The 26,681-nt window shown below is 47.8% G+C and overlaps 3 protein-coding genes across 3 annotated transcripts; 1 reads left to right on the top strand and 2 right to left on the bottom strand.

Annotated features, from left to right (window-relative positions):
• The first annotated feature begins 373 nt into the window (after positions 1 to 373).
• On the top strand, positions 374 to 1,006 carry LOC139837444 (uncharacterized). Its single transcript, XM_071826892.1, has one exon. It carries the CDS (start codon positions 374 to 376, stop codon positions 1,004 to 1,006), a length of 633 nt encoding a protein of 210 aa, XP_071682993.1.
• A 4,113-nt stretch (positions 1,007 to 5,119) lies between these two features.
• On the bottom strand, positions 5,120 to 6,345 carry LOC127340606 (uncharacterized). Its single transcript, XM_051366348.2, has 3 exons — positions 6,176 to 6,345; positions 5,595 to 6,051; positions 5,120 to 5,512 (listed from the first exon to the last, which is right to left on the bottom strand). Exons 1-3 carry the CDS (start codon positions 6,269 to 6,271, stop codon positions 5,211 to 5,213), a joined length of 855 nt encoding a protein of 284 aa, XP_051222308.1. The 5' UTR covers positions 6,272 to 6,345; the 3' UTR covers positions 5,120 to 5,210.
• Positions 6,346 to 11,710: 5,365 nt separating this feature from the next.
• Positions 11,711 to 12,415, bottom strand: LOC127337981 (uncharacterized). Its single transcript, XM_051364286.2, has 3 exons — positions 12,348 to 12,415; positions 12,188 to 12,277; positions 11,711 to 12,108 (listed from the first exon to the last, which is right to left on the bottom strand). The coding sequence occupies exons 1-3, from the start codon at positions 12,363 to 12,365 to the stop codon at positions 11,794 to 11,796; spliced, it is 423 nt and encodes a 140-aa protein (XP_051220246.2). The 5' UTR covers positions 12,366 to 12,415; the 3' UTR covers positions 11,711 to 11,793.
• Positions 12,416 to 26,681: the final 14,266 nt, after the last annotated feature.

The following is a 26,681-nucleotide window of genomic DNA, read 5'->3' on the forward strand; positions in this document are numbered from 1 at the left end:
GGCCTCCCAGGCGGGAGGACACGGGGCTGGCCTTCTAAGGCTCCGTCACAGCCCTTGACTCGAGGTAGGGCTCATTCGGTCCCTAGTAGGGAGACCAACCCCAATGATGGTATCCAATGAGTTCCCCTTTCTACTCTTTCATTTGGAACCTTAGGGGGTTCGGGGCAGATGGCCGCCAACGGCAAGTAAAGAAGTATATGCGATGAGAAAATGTGGATATTGTTGGCTTACAAGAGACGCTCAAGGAGACTTTCCTGCTCCACGAGGTAGAGGGACTCAGTCGACACAAGTTCGCTTGGCATAGTTGCTGGCCAATGGTCACTCGAGAGGGATCCTCCTTGGAGTAAAGGAGGAAACCTTCGAGGTTGAGGACATGGAACACAGGGAATTCTATGTGAGTATGGCCCTCATCCATAGACGATCTAACCTCAGTTGGGAGGTCATCATCGTCTATGGGCCGGCCGATCACAGGAGATCCCCGGCATTTCTTCAAGAGCTTAGGAATAAGGTTGACCGGTGCACTACACCGGTTGTGGTGGCAGGTGACTTTAACCTGATTCGCTCACCAGAGGACAAAAGTTCGGCGAACGTGGATGTCCCTAGGATGAGGATGTTCAACGACTGCATCGCCGACCTTGCTCTTAGGGAAATCGCACGAGTGGGCGCGCGATACACTTGGAGCAATAATCGTATTGACCCAGTCCGGAGCGTGCTGGACCGGGTGTTCGTGTCGGTGGAGTGGGAAATGGCTTTCCCTCTGTGCTCACTTCGTGCGGTTACCAGGGTAGGCTCCGACCACTCGCCCCTACTTCTGTGCTCAGGTAGGGCCTCTCCTCCTAGGCTGAACTGTTTTCACTTCGAGAACTTCTGGCTTGGCCAGACAGGTTTCGTAGAAGCAGTTTGCGTCAAGTGGGAGGCTGTGGCAACATCTCCACCGCGTGTCTTTAACGCGGTGGATGTGTGGCACCACTGTGCAAAGATGGCCCGCCAGTTCATGAGGGGCTAGGAGCTAACCTGGGGGCGGACATTAGACAAAAAAAGACCCTTCTCCTTAGTCAGATTCAGAATCTGGACATAGCTGTGGACAGTGTCGGGTTGGATGCTGAGGAGTGGCTTCAGTGATACAACCTTGAACACTCCCTGATGGAGATATAAAAGGGGGAGGAGTTGTTCTGGCAACAGCGGAGTCGTCAAAACTGGTTGCTGCAAGGGGACGCCAACACGGCTTACTTCCTTGCTATTGCAAATGGAAGATGCAGTAAGTGTTCCATCCGTTGCTTGTGGGATGGGGATAGTCTCCTGGAGGATGCCAGGGATATCTCTTCCCACATTTACTCCTTCTACAAAGGATTATTCTCGGCGGGACCCATGACGGGGGTTGCATTATCTGGGGACCTTTGGCCAGAATGGGCCAGCGTCTCAGATGATGAGAATGCAGAGCTTACTCTCCCATTCTTGCCCGAGGAGGTCCATAGTGCTATTTTGGGCATGAAGACCAACTCAGCCCCTGGCCCTGATGGTCTACCTGTAATCTTTTACCAAAAGTTTTGGGAAAAGATTCAGGCAGTTATTATGCCCATGTTCCAGGAGTTCTATATTGGAACACTAGTTATGTCCAACATTAATTTTGGCGTCATTACCTTGTTCCCCAAGTTTGTGGGGGCCACGGATATACGCCAATTTAGGCCTATCACAGTCATCAATGTCGTCCAACGGGTCTTCTCTAAGGTTTGTGCGGCTAGGTTAGCCCCGGTCATGGAGAGCTTAACGCATCCGTACCAGTTTGCCCTCTTGAAGGGCCTGTACATCCATGATGGGATCCTGGCGCTTCATGAAATCATTCTTGAGGTTAAGAGTCGATGCCAGAAGGGCGTCTTCTTGAAGCTGGACTTCCATAAGGCCTATGACCGCCTGGACTGGACATTCTTGCGACATGTCCTCCAACATTGGGGGTCGACGAAAGGATGATTGATTGGATCATGCAGATAGTTATGAGTGGGAGCACTGGCATTAATATTAATGGGGAAGTGGGTCCCTATTTTAGGCCGGCGTGTGGGGTGAGGCAGGGGGATCCTTTATCCCCTATCCTCTTCAACGCTGCAATGGACGCCCTAGCGGAGATCCTAGAGAGGGCTAAGATCTCTGGCAACATAACTGGTGTGGTAGGGTACCTTATCCCGGCAGGTGGAGTTACCCATCTCCAATATGTGGATGACACCATGATCATGGTGGAGGGCTCGGAACTTGACATCATCAACCTCAAGTTCCTACTCCTCTGCTTTGAGGCCATGTCGGGCCTCAAAATCAACTTCGACAAAAGCGAGGTCGTGATCATGGGATACAACCCTGAGGAGCAACAACGCATCGCTGACAACCTTAACTGCAGGCTGTCAGCCTTCCCTGTGACTTATTTGGGGATGCCGGTGAGGGACTCTAGGATCCTTATCCGGGACCTACACCCCTTGGTCGGCCAGGTTAGGACCAAGGCTGAGCCGTGGTGCGGCAGGTTTACATCCAAGGGTTGCAAGACGGTTCTCATCGACTCATGTACATCATGGGGATGTATATGCTTCCGGAAGGAGTGCATGGCAACTTCGATAAGGAGTTGTCGCGCTTCTTCTGGCAAGATCGTACTGGCCGATAGAAGTATCACATGGTAAAGTGGTCCGATGTATGCGCCCCCAAAGATGTTGGGGGCATAGGTATCTTGGCGTCTCGCCACATGAATGTGGCCTTGATGCTGAGATGGGTCTGGTGGATCCTTAAAAACGACGGGGGTCTCTGGCTTAAGCTTGTTAAAGCCAAGTACCTAAGGGGTCACCCGTTACTGGCATGCGAGAGGCGGGAGGGATCTCAGTTTTGGAGAACCCTCAAGGACATCAAGCATGAGATCAGGACGGGGTGTACCCACTCCATAGGGGATGGAGCGGGTACCCTATTCTGGCGTTAGACGTGGCTCGAAGGGCGAGCTCTTAGGTCAGACTTCCCGGAGCTATTTGCGATTTGCTCGGACCCGATGTTAGTAGTGGCTGCCGCGGCCCAGTTGGGATGGGTGCTCCCGTTCCGACAGGCTTTCACTCCGGCTGAGGCCGTGGCCTGGGACACGCTACGGGCGCATCTTCCGGACTCCCTGACGGACGCTCCTGATAGCATATCCTGGCATTTGACCACATCGGGGTCCTTCACCGCCAGGTCTGCGCATCGGGCCCTTTTTAGAGGACCTTTCTTATGTGGACGTCACCATTCTGGAAGGCCCCGCTACCACTGAAAATAAAGATATTCGTTTGGCAGTTTCTTCGGGATCGCATTCCCTCAAGTGTGGAGGTAACAAAATGACACGGGCCGGGGAACGGCCTGTGTCCGTTGTGCGCAGTCCCGGAGTCTACTACTCACATTATGTTCTCCTGTCCCGCTGCCCATTTTCTTTGGAGTTTTGTTTCTTAGGCTCTGGGGCCTGAGTGGCAGGCCCTAGAACTTGGGGAATTCCTGGAAACTAGCGCAAACCGTACCGGTACAAGGAGGCGCCTCTTCTGGTTAGTGTTTGCTGCAATGACATGGACCCTTTGGAACATCCGCAACAAGATGGTTATTGACCATATCTTTCTGCGGCGGGCCTCTGACTCTTTATTGAAATTTCTGGCGTTTTTGCAGTACTGGTACCCGCTCTGTAGGCGGCGGGACAGGGACCGGCTGGACGACATGCTGGAGGATCTACTAGTAACGGTACGTCGCTTATCTACGCAGTCCAGCCGATGAGTTGCTCTACTATGTAGGGATGTATCTGTGTATCTTTTTTGCTTGGGCATGTTTGTGATGTTGCTCCAGCAGACTCTTGTGTGTCTTGTGTTTCGGTGACTTTGAACTCTGTATGGATGTGGTTGCTTTATTTATAAAGCGGGGCAAAAGCCTATTTCGAGAAGGAGATTAGCATGGACAAAAGAATGTGACTTGCCAACTATCCCACCATGTACATCTTCTATGTCTTCATCCTTTGTGCCTTGGTCTTTCGCGCTACTTCCATCTTCGTCCTGTTTCTACTCGTCGATGCCTCCCGCGCGACATTCGTCTCGTGAACTAGCTTCATGGCATTGAGATAGTTAAAATGGGTATACTATGTGGTTTTGGGTTTCCTGATGAATAGTAATTGGTCCTATTCACCGGGTCTTACTGGCACTATTCGAGCTACTTGGTGTTTGCTATCCGGCGAACCTTCTCGGTACCTATGAGTTGGTGGGGCAAAGGATGAGGTGATGGTTTTCTGGTAGTGCTTGCGTGAGGTTCCGGTTTCGAACTGAAAATGATTTGAGGAGGGGTACTTATAGATTTCCGCACTGCCACACAGTAAATGCTGATAGATATTTCTTGAATGAACATTGCTGGCAGATTTTTGTGCGAATAGTGTTGGGCCTCGAATGAACAGTTTTTTTAGATTTGAGTTTGGCCGGAATCTATTTTTGTTTAGGCTTTAAATGGGTAAAAAAACCGGGCCATGACGGTCTTTCTCCTAACCTACATCACCTTTCCCTGCCGCGCTACATCCTATCGCATCACTACCATAGACATCACCTTAATTCCTTCTCAGTTTTTTGGCGGGTATAGCTGATAGATACTACCTCCGTCCTAAAATAAGTGTCTCAATTTTATCTAGATACATCCTGCGGCGCAGCTCCTTCACGACGCTGCCGCTGGTGGCACTACCGGCGCTCCAGCTAGCCACCAGGACCCTTCGCCACGGACGGCAGCGCCATGCTGCAGCTGCCATAGCCAACCTCCTTCTCGCCTGCGGTGCACCTCCTTCACGATGCCGTCGCTGGCAGCACCAGGACGGGACTTCATGTGTTTGCTCTGTTTGCTAGGTGCTACTGTTAGATAGTGTTTCAGAGAACCCAACTCAAATAGTTGAGGATAGTGGTGCTTTGTTATTTTCTTCTAAATTTTACTCCCCTTCCCTACAGAATGTGATGCTTCGTGTTCTATGAATGAAATTGATGTACACTCTGTCAATAAAAAGTTGTGGTATTTGGTTTCAGCAACTCCTAACTGCATTTTAGGTTCATGTGTGAATAAAGTATGTATGAGAACGAGACAAATGCACAACATTCACAAATATTCAGGTAGCAATATTCAGGTAGCAATATTTTGGTAGCAATATTCAGGTAGCAACAAGTAGTAAATAGAAACCTGACATGCCCAGCTAACTAGCATTAACATTACTGCTGAAACCCAGATGTACTGGCACCTTCGCCGAAATCTAACTGACGAGCAGCTGTTGTTGTGCCATCTCCATGAACCCCGAACAACAATCTTGTAAATTCTCCATGGATAGGTGGAACAAACGCTGGCTGATACTCTCCAAAAGGCACGGTTGTGTATGGATTTGTATTATCAACCCATTCAGCTTGTAAATCGGGGCCGCGTGCCGTTTCAGGTTCAAGGAATGGGGAAGTGTTCTGCTGAACAACTCTAAGTGGAGCAAGTACTGATTCTTTTGCTGGATGGTTTGAAACTTTTCCTGCACATTGTGTGTGTATATAGTACAAGAAATTAGAAAAGTGAAAACCTTGCCACTTATTCACACATGACAGTAAAATTACCTTTTTTCTTGCCTTTCTTTGCTCCTTCTAGAGCATCTTTTGATCTTTTTTCCATCCGAGCCTTCACTCTCTCAGGAGCTTTAAATGGCACCATTGTTTTGGAAATCTCTTCTGGACTTATTAGCTGATGATTGTGATCGAGTATGACTTTTTGAACATTCCAAATACCCTCCCGAGTGATGCTGAATTGAACACGAGCCATACAAGCAGTCCTGGAATTAGGTTGTTCTTTCTTGGTTACATGTGTTGGGTGAGTAGCCTTCACACCTGACTTGCTACAAACAAAATATCTAGAAGATAAAGTTCCATCTGCTCTATACTTTCTGTGACACCTCCTAATGCTGAATCCATTACTCTCAGCATAAAGATTATAGAACTTGTATGCCTCTTCCTCAGATTGAAAGCACATCCCAACTCTTGGAATATTTTTTTCGGACGATGAATTCTGATTATCAGCCTGCAACCACATGTTACTTCATTTTCAGTTACTGAAAATTATATTGCTGCAAGGTGATGAATTCAATAAGAGATGATTTGAGAAGAAGGGGGTTGTACGTATTGAGTTTGTATACTGTACTCACCATGGATGGAGGAGATGTGTGCAGAGAGTGTTCCGGATGCCCAGCTGCCATGTTCGTTCCAAGGCTATCCGCCATGATGTCGTCATCTTCCTCCATCTTGATGCGTCGTCACAGTAGAGAAGGGGCAGGAAGATGAATCGCAAGGTAGATGAATGGTCTGGGGGACGGTTCAGTTCTCGCAGGATTAGGGATTTGATTAAGTAGAAGTGGGGAATAAGTGGCCAGAAGCTTTGAGATTCGTTCTTCTACGTGTCATACGATCGATTTGGTCCAGCAATGGAAACGGTACGACCCAGGTCGTATAAGATTTCCTTCCTTCTCTCCCCTCGTCTGCTCTCACCACTACCGTGCTATAGTACCATCACAAAATCTACTCCTGTCAGTCCGACCTTTTTTTGTTTTGTTTTAACCTCCCACTCCGCTCGCAATGAATATATAAAATGAACACCCAGCAGATTGGGCTAATAACGTTCACAACTAACCTTTTTTTTGCAAAAATTATCACAACTAACCTTAGCACAACATTGCCCTAGGCTGATGCTGACTGAGGCGATTTACACAAAAATAACCCTTTTGTGAAACTATAGCACAGACTGACCTCTCTGGTAAACTATTTCACCCATCTAACCCTTTTGTGTGGCGCCCCTCTCATGGGCGCCACACAAGCCCGAGTGGCGCCAGTGTGGTCGGCGCCACTATCCCATCCGACGTGGCGTCGTCGACGCTGAGGTGTGCTCTAATCTGACGTGGCAAGATGTGTGGCGCCGCTCTCGCCGGCGCCACACTTTGAAAGTGTGGCGCCCGTGGCAAGGGCGCCACACATCCTGTTATGTGTGGCCGCGCGAGCCTGCCCCAGCCCGACCCAGCCATTCTCCTCTCTCTGTTCTTCTTCCCTCAGGAAAGGCGGCCGGCTCTCTCTCCCCCCCTCAAATCCCTACTCAAATCTCTTGGATTTCGTCAAATCTGTCCGTGGAGATCGTTCCCAACCCGTTCCTTGAGGTAATCTCCTCCGTTCCCCATCTTTTCATCCATTGATTTTGTGTATTTGGTTGAATCTACATGTGAAACCCTAGATGTGGATTTGGTTGATTTGAGGGTGGAGATGGATTTGGTTGGATGTTAGGGTTGTTGAAGTAGGAGAAATGGTAGTGTGCTAGTTTGTATGGGTAGATTATGTTGATTATGATAACTAATAAACACATGTGTGTATGTGTTGTTCCCATTATGCTAGGGGGATGGAAAGAATTGTTCATGTTCATCATGTGGACAAGGATGCTTTCTTGAAGGGGAACCTAGAGCCGGACCCGGAAGAGGTTGACTTGGTGTTTGACCTTAGCCCTAGCTTTGCGGAGGTGGTAGCACAAGTGAGGGTTGAGTTGAATTGGAATGAGCCAAATGATGTTGTTGAGCTAGAGGGAAGGCATAATGTTGGGTTTGGAATGCACACCCGTTGGAAGACAATGCGTATCAACTCCGAGCAACGTTGGTCCGTTTATAAGGAGACGGTGGCCGAGTCACAAGACAAGGCTTTGGAGTTGTTTGCAACCAAGACGGTTGATGCTCGTATCGAGCTTGACCTTAACCGGCGCTCCTCCCCCGTTCAAGCTAGGAGCCCACCACCCATGAGCCAAGAAGAAGCCACCGAATCTCCCATTGTCCAATCTCCCATTGCCCAAGATCCTCCGTTGGAGAAGGAGTATGATGAGGATGACGATGGTGATAATGGTTTCGAGATGAATTACAACAATGTCGGTGATTTGGATACATATTTGACGCAAGAGGACATGGACCACTCCATTCCTTATTCCCGATGCTATGCCTCGGACTCGGATGATGATGGGCCCGATGAAGAAGTTGATGAGGATGGTTTCACGGCTAGGGAAGCCGAAAGAGCCGAGATATTCAAGAAGGTAACCGGACGGGATATTCGGATACCATTGTTCCGTGATGTTAGTCTTGCGGATGGAGCCGTGGTTGATGGTGGCAAAAGTTTACTTCTTGGAGCTAGGCCAATTTCCAAGAGAGATGTGGATGGTAGGACGGCTATGATCTCTAAAGGGCTCACGTTTGATACCTTCTTGGAATTGAAGATATGGTTGAAGGAGTTCTCGATTAAGCATCATCGCCCTTACATCGTTGTTCACTCGGATTTGAAGAAGCGGTACACACTAAAATGTGTAGATAAAAGGTGCCCATGGGTTGTCCGTGCAAGACCTTTCAAAAAAGGGCCCTCTTGGCACATAACAAGTTGTGTAGCCACTCACATGTGCCGGGGGCCGAAACTGGATGGCAAGGATGCGCAGCCGGACCACCGTCAACTCACATCCGAGTTCATTGCATACAAGCTCTCGGCGGAGATATCATCACTTCCTACCATGAGTATTAGGTCCGTGCAAGATACGGTGAAATCCCGGTTTGACTACGATGTCAAGTATGGGAAGGCATGGAAGGCCAAACAAGCCGCATTCAAGATGTTGTACGGTGATTGGGAGGAAGCATACAACCGAGTCCCTAGGTTGTTGTTAGCGATGGCCGCTACTAACCCGGGCATGGTTCATGTGGTGGAGCCTTCTAGTACCAAAATGACATTGCATGACGGTAAAAGAGTGAGGGTATTTCACCGTGCATTTTGGTCATTCGAGCAATGCACGAGGGCATTCGAACATTGTAGGCCGATCATCGCCGTCGATGGTACCTTCTTGACCGGGCAGTACAAGGGCACACTATTGGTGGCAATAGCAAATGATGCGAGCAACCGCTTAGTACCATTGGCTTTTGCATTGGTAGAGGTTGAGAACAATGATAACTGGCAATGGTTTTTCCATATATTGAGGACGAGGGTCATACCACCCTCAAAGGAAGTGTGTGTCATCTCGGATCGTCATCAAGGAATTCTCAATGCGGTGGAGATTGACATTCCCGGGCATGCTCCCCTGCACCACCGATGGTGCATGAGGCATTTTTGTGCAAACTTCTACCGGGCATGCAAAAACAAAGAGTTGTCTGACCTTCTTCAAGATTGTTGCCTCGCTTACTCCGAGCGCCGCTTCGCAAACCTATACAACGGCTTGCTCAAGCACAAAGACCTCAGCCCGGGTGGTTTTGAGTTTCTTCAGAGACACCTTATATTTAACTCAAAGTGGGCACGAGCTTATGATGAGGATGGGAGGAGATATGGTCAAATGACAAGCAACATGGCTGAGTGCTTCAACAATGTGCTGAAGGGTGTCCGTGCATTGCCCGTGACGGCAATAATTCAGTACACATTCGAGAAGTTGAATGTCTATTTCCAGAACTACACCGAAGAAACGGAGAAGGAAATTGCTAGGAACTGCGAGTACCCAACGAAGGTTCAAGAGTTCATGGACTTTCAGGCGAGGAAGGCGGACTCCCAAACAGCTACATGTTATGACAATGTTGACTGGGTGTATCAAGTGAATGAGCCGGGAGGCACCACACAAGGTGGTGTCCAACACGGAGGCCGTGCTTTCCGTGTGTCCCTAAAGACAAGTGAATGCACATGTAGGAGGCCATCTTTGCTTCATTTGGCTTGCTCCCACTTGCTCACAGCGGCACGCACTAGACGTGTGGACTATAATAACGTCCTCACCGTTCGGGAGTCCGAGTTCTCCATCGAAGCCACAAAAAAGACATGGGCTCCAAGGTTTTCTCCCTACTTGGACCAATCACAATGGCCGGAGTATCATGGAGTGCAAGTTTGGCCCGATCCAGAATGGAAGGTTGTGAAACGTGGAAGAAGAAAGACAAAGAGGTATCACGGAGATATGGATAGATGGGGTTATTCGGGAAACAAGTTATTCCAAGAGGCTCGCGAGCCAACTAATTGTGGATCATGCAATAGTAAGGGGCACAATAGAAGAAAATGTACATCCGGCAAAAAGTCAAAGGGCAATGATGCTAGCACAAGCCAACAATCAAGTAGCCAACAAGCTTCGAATCAACCTCAAAGCCAACATGCTCGTAGCCAACAAGCCCAAATGCAACAAGCTCCAAGCCATGAAAGTCCAAGCCAACAAGCTCCTTCGCAACAAGCTCCAAGCCAACAAGCTCCAAGCCAACAAGCCCCAAGGCAACAAGCTCGTAGCCAACAAGCCCAAAGGCAACAAGCTCCAAGCCATGAAAGTCCAAGCCAACAAGCTCCTTCGCAACAAGCTCCAAGCCAACAAGTCCCAAGGCAACAAGCTCCAAGGCATCAATCACAATGGCGACAACCTCCAAGGCAACCAAGGATTCATGTAGGGCTTAGTAGAGGTCGCCATGGTGTACGTCGGGGTGCTAGTATGCTAAGATACCTAGCGGGGCCTTATCCGTATGTGTCTCCAATATATTAATTGTATTCTACTTTCATTTTTCCTATTCCGTGACTAACTTTGGTTTTTTCGATTTTGTTTTCAGGTATGGCAACTCAACCCACCAAGGGGAAGGGGGCGTGGGAGGGCAATGAGAAGGAGGACTCCGTTTGGGAGGAGGCTGTGAGGACGGTGCGGAAGAGGGAGAATGAAGAAGTTGTGAGGAAGGAGAAGGAGGAGCACGAGAAGAAGATGGCCGAGCGTGCCCGTATGCAAAGGGAGTATGAGGAATACCAGAGGCGCGAGAAGAAGAGGAATGAGAAGCTCAAGGCTGAACGGGACCGCTTGGCACGGGAAAAATTCCTGAGGAGCTGCCAACTTGAGGAAATAGCGCGGGCGAGGGCCAATAGGATGCACCTAGAGGAGGTGGCTAAGGAGGCTGAGCGCATCAAGGAGGAAAGAGCTCAAGCGGAAGCTTCAAAGACGGAGGAGCGCCACCATTTCTTCGACTCGGTGGTTCAGTTGGCTCGTGACATAAGGGAGAAGGAAGAACTGGCTGAAGAATCTAAGAAGAAGAAGGCGAGGGGGGATTTGCATGGTTTAGCACAAGTCAACGTGTGGCGCCCTTGCCACGGGCGCCACACTTCACTGTGTGGCGCCGATGCCATGGGCGCCACACATGTCAATTTATATGGCCACACATCCAGGGGCTCCGGACGCTTAGGTCCTTAGCCGTTTTGGCGACCCTGTTTATGTGGCGCCCGTGGCGCCGGCGCCACATTGCACTGTGTGGCGCCGGTAACATCGGCGCCACACAAACAGGGTTGCCAAAACGGCTAAGGACCTAAGCGTCCGGAGCCCCTGGATGTGTGGCCAATTATAAGAGGATGTGTGGCGCCCTTCAGAGCGGCGCCACACAGTGCAGTGTGGCGCCGGCGCCACGGGCGCCACATAACCAGGGTCGCCAAAACGGCTAAGGACCTAAGCGTCCGGAGCCCCTGGATGTGTGGCCATATAAATTGACATGTGTGGCGCCCATGGCATCGGCGCCACACAGTGAAGTGTGGCGCCCGTGGCAAGGGCGCCACACGTTGACTTGTGCTAAACCATGCAAATTCCTACCTTATTTCAACAGTTTTCAATACAACAATACACATAGCACACATCATACACATAGCACACATCATAGCTCACATCGTAGCACTTAGATTCAAACAACACGTAGAAATGACGACATGGTTCGAAATGACATAGAGTTCACAACCCGATACTTATGAAGATAGAGTTCACAACACGTAGCAAATCCATCTATCCTCCTCGACGTCCCCTCCTCACGGGCTGCTTCCGGACGGCCATCCTTTTCGTCCGCTGCCGTTGCTCTTCTTGCTGCTGCACCTCCTGCTCCTCTGAAGATGACGACTCATCGTTCCTCATCCTCCTCAAAGATGATCTCCGCGGCGGCTCCTGATCGGACTCGATCACAGCCTTCTTTCCTCGGTTCGCATAATCTTCCGGAGTGTAACGGTGTGGAGCCTTGCCCCTCGGCTTCAACTGGTACGCAGACCGTGTGGCTTGCTTCTTGCCTCGACTAATGCTTTGACTCAGAATGGTGTCGTCAGGAATCTTCACAAACATGAATATATGAGATTACAAAAGTTGAAATTAGTAAGCACATGTTTGACAGCAACAAAATAGTCCATACCTCCGCCTCTTCAGAAGAGGATGTAGCCGCAATTTCGCCTTCGCGGCAACCTAGCAACTTGGCTAACCGCCGCAACTTCCGTGCAGTGTTCTGCGTCATGGAAGTCATGATTACAAAGCCGCCAAACACAATAGCTTACATTCAAAGTTGGTGACCATACCTTAATGAAATGCCGCATCGGTCCGATAGGCTTTTCATCTCTATGGCTCTGATCCCAAACAACCTCACACTCTGTAGCTGTTTTTTGGATCTCGGACCGCTGTGACAAACATATTATACACAATTTGAGGGAGCACATGCCAATATAGATGATGTAGTAGCTAATGAGAGAATACGTTACCACGAAGTTCAGAGAGGAAGCAATAGAAGTCGATCTCCCTTGTCGAGCTGTCATATCGTACTGGCTTTGCGCAACCTCATCGAACTCGATGGGGTCGTCCAAGATGTCGTCATCATACGCGTGGTCCAAGAAGACCGGTAGGCTGGATGAACTCCGTGTACCTCTCGTCATACGCCAGATCGACTGTGCCGTGGTAACGAATCTTCAAGGGGTGAAGAACCCTTCCCTTCTCCGTCATCTGAAAAGCCCGGTGATCCCTGTCATACTCTTGATCTAGGAGCCACACCATCCTACATGTTTACACAAATACACCATATTATGAGCCATTCCTAACAAATATGAGCAACACATACATGAGAATATATCCAAATAAGCCATCACACATACATCATATACATACATATAAGCCATCACACATACATCATATACATACATATACATTCATATCTAGGGATAAAACACCATATTATGAGCCATTCCTAACAAATATGAGTTATTCCATCACAAATATGAGTTATTCCATCACAAATAATGGTCATATGTAACACAAATATGGATACATACATATCTATGTTTCCTACACATACACATTCATTGAAATTTGATGTCTAGGGTTTCAACAAATCTAGGGTTTCAACACATAGATACATGAGAATATGGATTTGAACACATACATGAGCACATTGATTCAATTTCTAAGATTTTCATATCTAGGGTTCCATGTCTAAATTGAATTAAATCCGAGAAAATCATGGATGAAACGAAGGGGATCGAGGGAGAATACCTTGAGGAAGGGATTGGGAAGAGATTGGCCGGGCAGATCTGATGATTTGGGGGTGGATTTGATGGGGGGGAGAGGGGGGGGGAGGAGGAGGAACCGCCGGCGCCTTGCTTCTTGAAGAAAACAGAGAGAGGAGAAGAAGAGCTGGGTCGGGCTGGGGCGGCTCGGGCGCCACACTTAACTGGATGTGTGGCGCCCTTCCGAGCGGCGCCACAGTTTCACAGTGTGGCGCCCTTCAGAGCGGCGCCACACATCCTGCCACGTCGGATCGGCGCACCAGCTCAGCGTCGAGGGCACCACGTCGGCTGGGAGAGTGGCGCCGGCAGGACGGGCGCCACACTGGCATGTGTGGCGCCCATGAGGGGGCGCCACACAAAAGGGTTAGATGGGTGAAATAGTTTGCCCGAGAGGTCAGTTTGTGCTTTTCTTTCACTTTTGGGTTATTTTTGTGTAAATCGCCGCTGACTGATGCTGTTGCGCGGATTAGTCGTCGATGGGTAGGTAGGGCGTAACATTGCCCCTGGTTGAAATTAGTTTAATCAATTCCAGCACAAGATACGGAGACATGATCGAGAATCGATTGAGCCGTCATCAAATTGACAGACACAGACAACAATGATATTAAAACTAATCAACAACTAGTTACCATTCCATGACTCTTTCGACTTCATCTCAAATAAATAAATAAATAAAAGACTCTTTCGACTGTAGCCACTGATATCAAGGCGCACGTTAATTTTTTTACTATAATCAACATCACTGTCATATATTATCTCTTATATATATACAAATTTTTCCTACAACCGGTGGTAGTGACACTGATGTGAGTTTTGCATGTTGTATATATCAAACCGGAGAGTATATACGCGTAGTATGTAGTATATAAGAATATTTTGTAGTTTATCTAACACTTTTTAGGTAGTATGTACTATTTTTTTAGTATATACATAAAAATATAGAGGTATTTTCAAAATATACTAAAAACTATGGACTGACATGTGGCTCATTTATTCCTCCCCCTAGGTATGGATGGAGTCTAATATATGGGTCCATGCATCTACCACTAGTGGAAAACGGGGCATTAACACCGGTTAGTAAATGCCTTTTTTACCGGTTGCCCAACCGGTGCAACGCATCCGGTGTTAAAGCCCCCCCCCCCTCCCCCCCCTTTTAGTTACGAACCGGTGCTAAAGGGGTACCACGTGGCTGGCAGCCGAGCGTCCAGCGGGAGAACCTTTAGCACCGGTTCGTACACCAACCGGTGCTAAAGGGTCTACCGCGGCAGAACCCGCTACCGGTGCCATTTTTTTATCCAATTTGTTTTCTAATTATTTTCCACTCAATCTTTTTTTCTATTTTTTCAGAATTTCTAGTATTTTAGTTATTTGACAAGTTTAGTCTCTAACTACACTTAATCTCTACTCAAATTACTTACTCGTGGGCATACTTCCCGCTCGGTCACCCATCCTCCCACTACTTCTGAGTTCCTTCCTATCTCACTTCCAAGTGTTCGCGCGCATGTTATTGATAGTATTATCATATCAATCATATTAACATGTTGGTCATGATATCACACTTCTTTATTGTTTGAATTCCAAATAATTCTTTTAATAAACAAAAGTAATGATGTAATAATAATCTTGAATAAATAAATAAACAATAAAGTTTGGATTTTTTTAAAATTTAAGTTTTTTTTTGCAAAACCTAAAACCTGAAAAATTGTAAATCTAAAAATTTGCTAACCTTTATGGTTAAGTAATAGTAATCTTTATGCAGGAAGGAATTATTAATTTAATTTAAAAAAAAAATTTTTTTTTTTGGCAAAAACTAAAATGTTCCTGCTTTCATATTTCCATTTGGAATTTTGAGAATCTAAAAATTGGCTAACCGGGTAATCCCTGGTGAATTCGGATGTAACTTGTTCCCACGATCATTTTGACACTTTTTCGACGTCGTATGCAACCAGAAAAGCCGTTTTACCTTTTTCTAAACTTTTTTTTTTGTAAAAATAGTCGAAATTCAAATTTTTTAATTTCCCCTAATAGTAGGTTGCGTAACATACATGAATCTCAAAAGATTTTATTTTTTGAATTTTCTAGAGTTGCGTGGGGAGCCAAAAAAATCTAGAAAGCCTTTAGTCCCAGCCGGTGCTAAAGGTTCGCGCCCTGACACCAACCCTTTAGAACCGGTGCTAAAGGGTTGCACCGGTTCGTGCCATGAACCGGTGCTACGCCAACCCTTTAGCACCGGTTCGTAACAAACTCTGGCCTCTCGAACCGGTGCTAATGCATCCTTTAGTCTGGGTTCGTAGCCTAACCGGTGCTAAAGCTCCGGACAACTCTGAACAAAAGCCTTTTTTTCTACTAGTGTACTCACCTTTCTTAGCTCCTAATCTCATAATATAAAAGTAACAGAACACCTCATTAGATTCCAATGCACCGGGCCATGCATCCATCAAGTTGCACTGGTCATCTAAGACAGCTAATCATCATCTTGTTGGCTAAAATAACATGCTTGTCACTATTGTTGAAGTGGCCTGAGATATATTTTATTTTATCTTGGGAATGAGCCAAACTAGTGTATGATATGCATATAGATTGAAAAGATCTAGTTGGTTGGTAGCTAGTAATACTCTAAGTTTTTCATATAAGGTGAGGTCGTACGGTCCTTTTTTTCTTTTTGAAAAGAGGGATAATATCCTGGCCTCTGCATCAACGATTGATGCACACAACCTTAATTAATTATTGCATAGTTTAAAAGATCCAAACATGACAAAGTGTAATACATAGAGGGCCACCAGGGCAAGCCGAAGAAGAAGACAGCCAACAAGAACAAGAGATATGAAGCCTCACGCGTCACAAATCCTATTGTTAGGCTGCCACCCAAACCAGTTGAATAAACCCCAAGCGACCGTCTTCCATAGGTTGCACCAAGAGACCGTGGACGCCCGGTCCTCCTCCCGGCGCAAAAAGGACCACGTATGGATCCGGTAGATGGCTTTGTAGAAGGCCTGTATTTTTTTTTGAACTTTGGCATTATATATGCATGAAGATTAAGATCTTTTTTTTCGCGGGTAAAAAAAAGTTTCCTTTACTTACTGGCAGCTTGCATCATGCATCAGTTGCTTTGATTGAAGTGTACGTCCATCGATCGATGAGAAAGACTACATATATAAAGTTGTCTCTAGCTACAAACTAGCAGCTGCTTAATTCTCCAATCTCCATATATATATAAAGAAAAGAAAAGTATTGAAGAAAGAAAAGATGCATCTGGCCGGTTTGGTTTTCTATTAGTGGAGAGCCAACAACTTTTGTAGACGCACCCAGGTTGTCCTGTGCTACTACATCTTTTAGAGGCAAAAACAAGAACAGCTTGTTCCTTAACCGACAAGGCTTTTCTAACTTTTCATTGTAACACCATCATTGGCCGGGCACTGGCCGTGTAATTAACCACACTAACCAACTGCTATATATGCTAATCCCCCTTAGTGAAATCAAATCATATAGGTCATGGATTCCATGCACCACTACCACTTTGATATCAAGTTTTCATCACTGAGTAATTATTATTTTTTGTTGGGGGAACACTGAGTAATTATTTACAAACTAGCTACATATATAGGAGTACTATGCATGCATGCGCCCTTTAAGCCAGCTGCTCTGCGTCCACTCCAGCAGGAATATAAGATGCATTAGGCTGGTGCCATTGCGGGCGAGAGAGGGGGCGGTAGCGGCGGCGTCGGGGCGAGAGGCGGGCGGGAGTGGGGCGAGAGGCAAGCGCGGGGCGGTGGCTTGGGCGCCCGGCGGTAGCGCCCGCTACCGCCCGGCTGCCGCCCGCGTTGGGGGCGATAGTGGGGCGAGAGGCGGGCGGGAGCGGGGCGATAGCGTTGGCGGGAGCGGGCGAGAGCGGTGGGGGCGAGAGGGCGGGCGAGAGCGGGCGAGATGCGGGCGAGAGGCGGGCGAGAGGCGGGCGAGATGCGGGCAAGAGGCGGGCGATAGGGGCTAACGGCTAGCTGACGTGGCGCGATCTGATTCATCCACGTCAGCTAGCCATTGGGGTAGCCGTTGCTGGTTCAAAAAACCCTAAAATTTCATCCCCACCCCCTATAAATACCCCCATATGTTTCACTCACTCCACACCCATTTCATCTCATTCATCTCCTTCACTCTCTCAAATCTTCTCCACCATGTCCGGTTGGACTCCACCAGATTTGACCACGTTCACGGATCTCTTGGGTGCCGACGGGTCACCAATACAGCTAGATGATGTCTCTCCGACACATCGTCGCAACAATGTCGGTTCTTCGCCGCTTCCCCGAGTTTTATACTCCTCCGGCACACCACCTCCGGCGCCATATGGTTCATACGCTCCACCTCCGGCGCCATATGGTTCATACCCTCCGCCTCCGGCGCCATATGGTTCATACCCTCCGCCTCCGTATCCACCACCAAATGCTCCACCTACAGGTAGCGGGAGTGGCACTGTACCTCCTTACCCACCACCTTCGTACGGTTCATACCCTCCACCTCCGTATCCATACGCGCCATATGGTCCGTACCCCCACCACCTTCTGAAGGCAGTGCACCAAGCTCCGAGTCCAATGCCGCGGAAACAATCGTACCACCGCGTGCAAAGAGGCTTGACTGGACAACTGCGGAAGAGGAAAAACTGGTACTATACTTACCCATCACATATTTATTTCGGGGTTGGTTCTTGCTTGGATTTTTTACTAACAATATCTATTTCGGGGTAGGTTAATGCTTGGCTTTTTAACTCCAAGGACTCTGTTGCCGGTAATTGCAAGACCGGCACTAGTTTTTGGGGTCAGATAGCTGCAACCTTCAACTCTACCTCGGATCCTGCCCGTCGTCGGACCTCCAAGCAGCTGAAGGATCATTGGAACTCCTACAACAAGGAGGTGTCCCTGTTCAATGCATACCACATCCAAGAAGAAGCGTTACGTCAGAGTGGAGCAGACGATCAGATGGTCATGAAGGCGGCAATGGAGAGGTACGCGAATGACAAAAGAGTGACTCAGCCGTTCAGACGGCACCACTGGTGGCAAGCTGTTCGCAATGAAGCAAAGTGGAAAGGACAACATGGTCCTGGTAGTGGAACCGAGTCCACTTCCAAGAGAAGCCGTCTAGGAGTTTCTGGTGAGTACAGCTCTAGCGAGGCGACGACGGAGGAGGAGCGTCCACCGGGCCGCGATAGGGCCAAGGCCGCGGCACGTAAGGGTCGGAGGAAGGGGAAGGAATCCTCATCAAGCAGTGAGGTAGGAAGTAAATCCTTCGCGATGAGGAACATGATGAAGGGTTTAGTGAAGGCTAAGCTATTCAAGCAATGGAACAAGATGAAAGACCGATCAACCGACGACATGAACGAAGCAGAAAAGCGCAAACATGCGAAGGCCATCAAGATGGTGGAAAAAGAGCTTGGTCTGGAGGATGATGACGACGAGGAGGAGGAGCAGGAAGAAGAGGAAGAGGAGTAGAATTTTTATTTATTATGTAATTTTAAAAATTTATTATGCAATTTTATTAATTATTATGTAATCGGTAACATTTTTAGTTGAATAAAATATTTTTCTTGCATTATTTTGAATGTCTACAAAAAATCGAGTGAAATAACTTAATCTGAAAAAGAAATGGTGATGTGGAGGAGAGAGAAGTGAGAGCTGGCACTATAGCCTGTGCATTGGCACCGTGAGGTGAGAGTGGGGTGAGAGTGGGGTGAGAGTGAGGAAAAAAGCTGACGTGGCGGGTGAGAGTGAGGCTATGCATTGGCACCAGCCTTATTACGCAATCATGTAGTCGACCTTTTAAATTTTTTACTAGTAGCATATGCCAAAATATATGAATAGATTGGACACGCAAGAATTTATATTATTGTACATGTCTTGCAAAAGTCTTTTACATTTTATACGTTCTTACTAATTTTTAGAAGTTATATATCTTACTTTTTTTTTTGAAGCATATATCTTACTATTTTTAGGTACATTATAAGTGAAAACCACAGTCAAAGCCATTGATTGAAAGCTATGGAAAACTTCTTACATATCTAAACGAAGGAGTAGTATGGATGCTGAGAGTAGAGATTAACAAACACCGGGTGTAAGAAATTATAGGCCTGGAGCGCACATCAAATATCCCTATGGAGTGGGTACGTACTCCCTCTCCGTCAAAAAATATAAAGCACACACGCTTTTGAAGATTTACTTTGACCAAAATTTTGTTCAATAATATGTGGATTACATGATATGGTGTACTATCAGATGATTAGTAGTATATGATTAGACCAATCGTTGGTCAAAGTAAAATATGAGTGTGAATTATATTTCGGGAAGGAGTGAGTGTGCATGTAAGGTTGTATATATAGTCTGCGTGTCTATATATGTTTGTTGTGCTAGCTAGCTAGCTTTAGGGGCCTTGTTATCTTTGTGGTGAAAATATGTCAATCTTGTTCTTCCGATCCATGCATGACGGTCTAGCTAGCCACTACATACCACGGCTAGTACAAGAAATTAATGCTAGTACAAGCGAAAATGGCTTTTGAATCCCGGGCTCCAGTAAGGCCATATTTTTGAAAAATTCAAAAATAAATTTTTGACGGGTCAAAAAATTCTGATTTTTTTAAATGTATACATGGATCTGATCTATGTACCTATAATTTTTCATGTAATACATGTCGTTATATATGGATACAAAAAAAAAGACAAATATGTGGATCTAAAAAATATCAAAAAGTACATGCACTGTTTGCTATTAAAAATCGACAAATTTCTCTTTTTTATGTAGCTCATATGTTAACGTATCTCCTAATAAAACATTACACATATGTAAAAGACATCTATATATACACGTGGAATTATTTTTAGTTATAAATTTTTTTTTTCAAAATTTCAGGCTCACTAGGATTCAAGCTCCAAATCGCCTCACACAAAAGTACAAGAAATTAATGCTTTGCTGCCTACAAGAAGCTAAACTAGCCGTCTAGCTAAGAGCAACTCTAGTAGATCCCGTAAACCGCGGCATGTAAAAACGCGTTTATAGGGCGCGGAAAACGCGAATTCTGTGCTCGCGTCCGCTGCGGCCGATCAGATCTAGTTTGAGTTTACGGGATCTGATCGGCCGCAGCTCGGCCGCAGCGGACTGCAAACAAAAACCGTCAACATCATTTTGCACATCAAATTGAGTATGATTGAAACATAGGCTAAACAAATGAATGTTTTGAACATCACAACACACAATAATCATCCAAATTACAATATTCTTCAAATCAAATTACAACAATAGTTCAGATCAAATAATTAAACAAATAATGAATGGTTCCGAGGGCAAATAATTGTTCATCCCACACACAAATAAATAGGAAATGAAATGAATGAAGGAGGGACATCATTTTCTGCCATGTATCTGCCACTGGTGCTCGATGAGATCAAGGTTGAACTGCTTATGCGTGGCAGAATCTTCAATTTGCCGATGGGTCTCAAGAAATGCTTGAATGCCATCGGGGTTTCTTTGTGGTTGCACACAGCTACCAACGTTGTCATAGAAGAACTCCAAGTTTAACCATTTCTCATCTTAGATGATCATATGCGATCACCCACATAGCTGCTGAGATTTGCGAAGATACTCATCGGTATAGTCCGCGGGGATGCCATATGCGATCACCCGCATAGCTGCCGAGATTTTTTGGTATGGGCTAAACCCCATGGCGCCGGCAGCGTTTCTCCAGCGACTAAAATAGCGAGAGTTCTTCTCGCAAGCTTTGACTATATCGACGAACAAACTCCGACGCATCTGGTACCTTCTAAGGAATCAATAGATCGATCTCGAAGAACATGCCGAACCAAATTTTACCGCGACGGGTCCGATACGGTCAATTCGGACGGCGGCAACGGACAAAGAGGAAGAAGAAGCTCTGGCGAGGCCGAATCAGGCGGCCTAGGTCGAGGGCGCGGCCGAATCGAACCTCCGCGGTGCATCCATGGCGGCCGCCATCGACGAGTCTTCCGCCGCGGAAGAAATCGCGGTCAGCCCGCGCCCGCGAGATTCGAGTTGCTACCGATGCGGCGGGGAGCGGGGCACTCGGCGGCGGCGGGGCGTGGTCGATGCGACCGAGAATGATGGCGAGAGGCGGCGGCGGTGGCTGCGCGGCGGAAGGAGGAGGCACGGAAGAAGAAGGCGCGGAGGAGGGAAATGGAGAAATTTCAGCACGCCAACTCCCTCCGCGCGGATAGAGGTTGCACTCGGTTTGGCCGCCCAGCCCGCGAATGCCCAGCTCAGGCGGGGAGTTTTTCCGACCCCTGTAAATTTTTTTACGGTTCGCGCATGTTTACGGGATCTGATCCGCGCCCATTTTTCGACGAAAACTAAAAACTGGCAGTTATTTTAGAGTTTCGACGCGTTTACGGGAACTGCTAGAGATGCTCTAAGCCAGTCCCGAACCCTCTCACCTTTCCTCTCTGTGCACAGCCGGTCCTCTGCCTCCGACGGCCCTTGGGGCCCTCAGAGGTGCAGCAGACCGCGGCTCATCGCCAGCGGGTGGGGAGAGGTGGCCTCGTTTGGGGCCGTAGGTCTAGGTTTTTTGTTTCCGGTGGCGGTGCTCTGGTGAGTGCTGCGGCGGTGCCGTGGAGTAAGTCTTCCCTGCTCGTTCCCCTTCCTGGTAGCGGCTGCTCCTTCATCTCCGGCGAGTATTACGTACAGGAGTCTGACGGCCATCAGCTTTGTCCTAGCTGGGGGTGGCATATGGGCACACGCTCCGATGCACAACTCCGCCTTCGTCGATGAAGATTTCAGCCGTCTTCGTTTCTGGGCTCCATCGTGTGATCCCAGCTTCGTCTTCTTCTTCAAGATGTTGATCAGTGTGGACCGATGTCGCCGGCATCTTCTGGCTTGCCTTGATGGCTTCTCAGCTGCTCGAGTGGAAAATACTATTTGGTTCCTGCAGTGTGGAGGTTCGGCGGCGGCAATCTGCCCGCGTCAACGGCCGGTGCCGGAGGATGATGTCGTAGATTCCCAAGGTGTATTTTTTAGGGGGCTTTTCTGTAATGCTCGGATCCTTTAATTCAGAGCTTCTAGCTCTTTCGGAAAAAAAAACTAGCTGCCTAGCTAATGTAAAAACAAATTAAGGAGCTTCGTCATCACCAGTAATTAAGGGCCCGAGCACGTCGTTGTGATAATATGGTTTATTCTGTAATCCATTCAAATGTCGTTGTCCGCTTTCGATCTTAGGACCTTTCGAAGATCCTTAGAGCTTTCCATACCCGGCCAGCTAAGCCACCCTGGAGAGGAGACAAAGCATGCAGATGCAGTGTACTAACCAGGTCTATCATCTCATCATGCATGCATGCCTTTACATACACACACTACCAAGAATACACGTTTTTACACCAAACTTAAAGTCTATACCTACGTAATACTTAGTGATGTGTATGTGTGATTTTATTGGAAATTTTTCAACGAATGGAGAATTTTTTTTTGAGCCATGAGCGTGTGCTCCCGAGCTCGCCTAGTAGTTTCAGAAACAAACCTTGGGATGGTATCTTCTGTCATCTCTCTTCTCCTACCTTTTGAATGGTCTTCACACTAGATACTATCTAGGCAACTAGTATATTTATATGCTTGGTTATAAGTACAGAATAATTAATTAGGATAGCGATCACAAGGAAGAAGAAGAAAAGTCGTTTGTCTGTATTCGGCTTTTGTTCGGTGCGCGATTTCGTCCATTCTTGTCAACGCCCTGCCCAATCAATCACTCACCCGATGACTCACTCACTGAAGTTTACAACAAAGAGCATTAAGAATAAGGACATGACAGATTGAAGGAGACACGGACGGACGGATAGTCGCATCAGTGGCAGCGTCTGACTTTGTTACTGGTACCTCCGTCCCGGTTTATAGGTCCTACGTGTACCCCTAGGTCGTCAATTTAACCAAGGTAACACAAGATATATACTACAAAACATATATCATTAGAGCATCTTGATCAGATGGTGTATATTTTACACCATCTACAGTGTTTTACACCACCATTTTTTGGGACTTTTTCAGATTTTTACACCATAAGTTTTTTGGCTCAAAACTCAGATGGTGTAAAATACTCCACCACTGCAATATCAGATTTGCGAACATAAGATGAAATATGATGAATTTTATGAAACAAATGCCACATATATAATAAATAACATACAAATTAAGATCAAGCACACACATATCATCAAGTTCATCACAAACATATCATCAAGTTCAAGCATTGATAGTTCAACAAGCAGAACATGGTTCACCATACACACAAACATACACACAAACATGGTTGACATAGACACAAACAACATAGTTTCACAAACACAAATGAACCATAGCAAAGCCACTCATGCCTCCATTCATGGCTCAATGACGGTCGTCCCTTCATTGCCTCCCATGCCTCCATTGCCACCATCTTCTTTTGGTGTCTCCTCGCCATTGTCTTCATCACCGACATGGGTGGTGTTAAAAGACATACCACCACTCATGCCGCCGGCCATGGAAGGAGTGTCACCACTCATGCCGCCGGCCATGGAAACTCCCATGTCACCACCCATGGAACCTCCAAAGATGCCACTCATATAGGTCCCCATGCCGGGCATGCCTCCACCAATGCCGCCCATGTATGCTCCCATGCTGGACATGCCTCTACCCATGCCGGGCATGCCTCCTCCCATGCCGCCACCCATGCCGGGCATGCCTCCTCCCATGTAGCTGCCCATGTATGCACCCATGGTAGGCATGCCTCCACCATAGCCGCCGGCCATGCCTCCTCCATAGCCGCCGTGCATGCCTCCTCCCATGCGTCTACCCATGCCTCCTCCAGTGCCGGCCATGTAGGTACCCATTGGTGACGGCATAGCTTTATGTATTGTTTTTGCTTGTCGGTCATGCCGCTAGTGTCCATGAACATGAGTTTGCCCTCCCTCTCCTCGTCTCGACGAAGCTCCTCCATAGCCACTTTTCTATCCTCCACATGAGCCTTGAGCTCCTCGGCTACCGCACGCCTCTCCTCGGCCGCCGCCTTCCTCTCCTCGGTCACACGCAACTCTTCTATCTCTTGCTTCTTCAACATCGTCCTATCTTCAGCCATCTCTTTTCTTACATTCATGATGGCATCCAATGATGACTTGATATCATCATCACCGCCTTTCTTGGCCTTCTCCTTGGCAGCCTTCCTGCCGGCGGGCCTCTTGGTCTTGGCAACCGAGTTGGGAGTGGGGCTCCTTTTTCCTTCTTCACTTGAGGCCTCATCATCATCATTATCAAGAATGGTAGCATCACAAACCGAGATCTTGCTACTCTTCCTTGGCACTTCATCACGGTTCTTCCACTTTTCATCATTCTCAAGCTCCGTCCAACAGTGGTGTAGAGTGAAGCCCTTCCCTTCTTTTCCTTTCTTGCCATTCTTCCCCTTCTTTGCCTTTCCTTTGAAGAATCCTTGAGCAATGCTTGTCTACATAGACACATAGAGTAAACAATGGGTCATGCTACATATACATATCATAGAGAAAAATAGTTGATCATGTGGAGCAAACAAGAAGTGAAATTTACCCGATCATCGTCATTTGTGCCACTTGGGTTCACTCGGTTGACATGGGCCAAGCACCCCGACCACTTCTGACAGTCGGCATTGATCGCCCTCCACCGTCCACGAACGGACTCCATTGATCGGCGGCTGCCAGTGGTGTTTGCGTTGAAGTAGTCGGTCATCCGGTTCCAATAGGTATTGCCGGCCTGCTCGGTGCCGACGGCCGCATCAAGTGCAACCTTCTTCCAAGCCCTGCAAATGAGCTTATCTTCAACAACATTGTAGTTGGCGCTTCTTCCTAGTGGAGGCTGGGTCAAGAACCCCTCGTCCTCGACATCTAGCTCCTCATCATCGACGGCGGCTGTTTCATCCTCCTCCACCTCATCGTCGCCATACTCGTACTCTTGCGATGGCATGTCTTGGACAATGTGGTCGGTGGATCCAACTTCCATTGTTTGCAAAATGCTTCATCATCAATGCTACAAACAACAAAATACCGTTAAAATCACTATGACATTGCATTGGACACATTGCAATTCATCTTGCAAAATTGAAGCAAATAAAATGAAGATTTTTACCAAGCGGCCAAATCATCAAGCAGGTTGCGACCGTGCCGCTGCGGCGCGAAAGACGCCGGCTCCTCCAAGGATGACGGCAGCGGCGATGGCGGCAGAGGGACCACAAAGTTGACGGAGGGGTCTTCGGCGTTCTTCCCGCAGCCGCCGACGGGCTTCTTCTTCATCCTGCGCGCGGGGGGCGCGGTCGGCGCCGACGCAGACTCCGGCGGCGCTAGCCTCTTCGTGCCGGCCGTCTTGGGCTTCGCCGGGGGCTTCGGCGCCTTCGTCTTTGACGACGCAGCAGCGGGAGTGCTCGGCACAGCGCGCGGCGGGGCGAATCCCTGTCGGCGGTGGGCGCTAGGGTTTCTAACACCTCTGGCCGCGGTGGCGCACGATTTCGCTGGGAGGTGGGCGGCGGCGGGGGGAGGTCCAGAAGGGGCGGGCGGGGGCTGGGAGTGGCCGGAGTGGCCGGAGTGGCCGTTCGTGGCCGGATTTGGCCGGCGGCGGCGCGGAGGTCGCGTGGGTGGTCGGGCCAGTTGGAGGAGGCGCATGGCCGTTCGCTGGTTTTACACCACCAGCCCCAAGTGGTGTATATTTGCACCACCTGGTGCAAATTATAGACCTAGTGTATAATTGAGACCACTTTTGGGACCACTTTTTTTACACCTACACCATCTGATCTAGCTGTTTTTTTGCTCCCAAGTGGTGTATATGACAGGTTTTTTACACCTACACCATCTGATCAAGATGCTCTTAGAAAGTTTAGATGTTATACTTTCTAATGGTATAATTTTTATATTGAATAATATATATTATATTGGTCAAATCGACAACCTTGGGATACACGCAGGACCTGTAAACCGGGACGGAGGGAGTACATGCTAACTAGTATATTTATATGCTTCGTGGTAAGGATAAGTACAGTAATTAGGATGGTCACAGATTAAGAAGAAGAAGATGATGAAGGAGCGAGAGAGGGAGTGGGAGAAGAAATGATGGATGAGAAACTTGTAGTAGGTGTTAGTGTTTGATGTTCATCGGCAGGCAGGAAGCAACACACATAGTTCTATTATGTTGCCACATTACCAGCTTCATATAAGCCAAACCTCGGGTGATGTGCTCTTGTCCTCTCATCTCTTCTCATCCAAATCCCTTTTGGATGAACTAATTAAACGGCATACGGCTGGTCACCGCGGCCGCCGCATAGATATTCGTCGTGTGGCCGATTGAGGAGAAAGAGAGGGAAGGGCGGACTCC

Source organism: Lolium perenne, chromosome 3 (genome assembly GCF_019359855.2).
Source record: "Lolium perenne isolate Kyuss_39 chromosome 3, Kyuss_2.0, whole genome shotgun sequence".
NCBI classification, from domain to species: Eukaryota; Viridiplantae; Streptophyta; class Magnoliopsida; order Poales; family Poaceae; genus Lolium; species Lolium perenne.

Excerpts from the sequence above, each read along its gene's own strand:
- LOC139837444 (XM_071826892.1), top strand. The coding sequence starts at position 374 with ATGGAACACAGGGAATTCTATGTGAGTATGGCCCTCATCCATAGACGA.
- LOC127340606 (XM_051366348.2), bottom strand. The coding sequence starts at position 6,271 with ATGGAGGAAGATGACGACATCATGGCGGATAGCCTTGGAACGAACATG. Across the intron at positions 6,052-6,175 it reads ACACATCTCCTCCATCCATG|GCTGATAATCAGAATTCATC; the intron begins GTGAGTACAGTA and ends ATGTGGTTGCAG. Across the intron at positions 5,513-5,594 it reads AAAGAAAGGCAAGAAAAAAG|GAAAAGTTTCAAACCATCCA; the intron begins GTAATTTTACTG and ends CACAATGTGCAG.
- LOC127337981 (XM_051364286.2), bottom strand. Across the intron at positions 12,109-12,187 it reads CCTCTTCTGAAGAGGCGGAG|ATTCCTGACGACACCATTCT; the intron begins GTATGGACTATT and ends ATGTTTGTGAAG.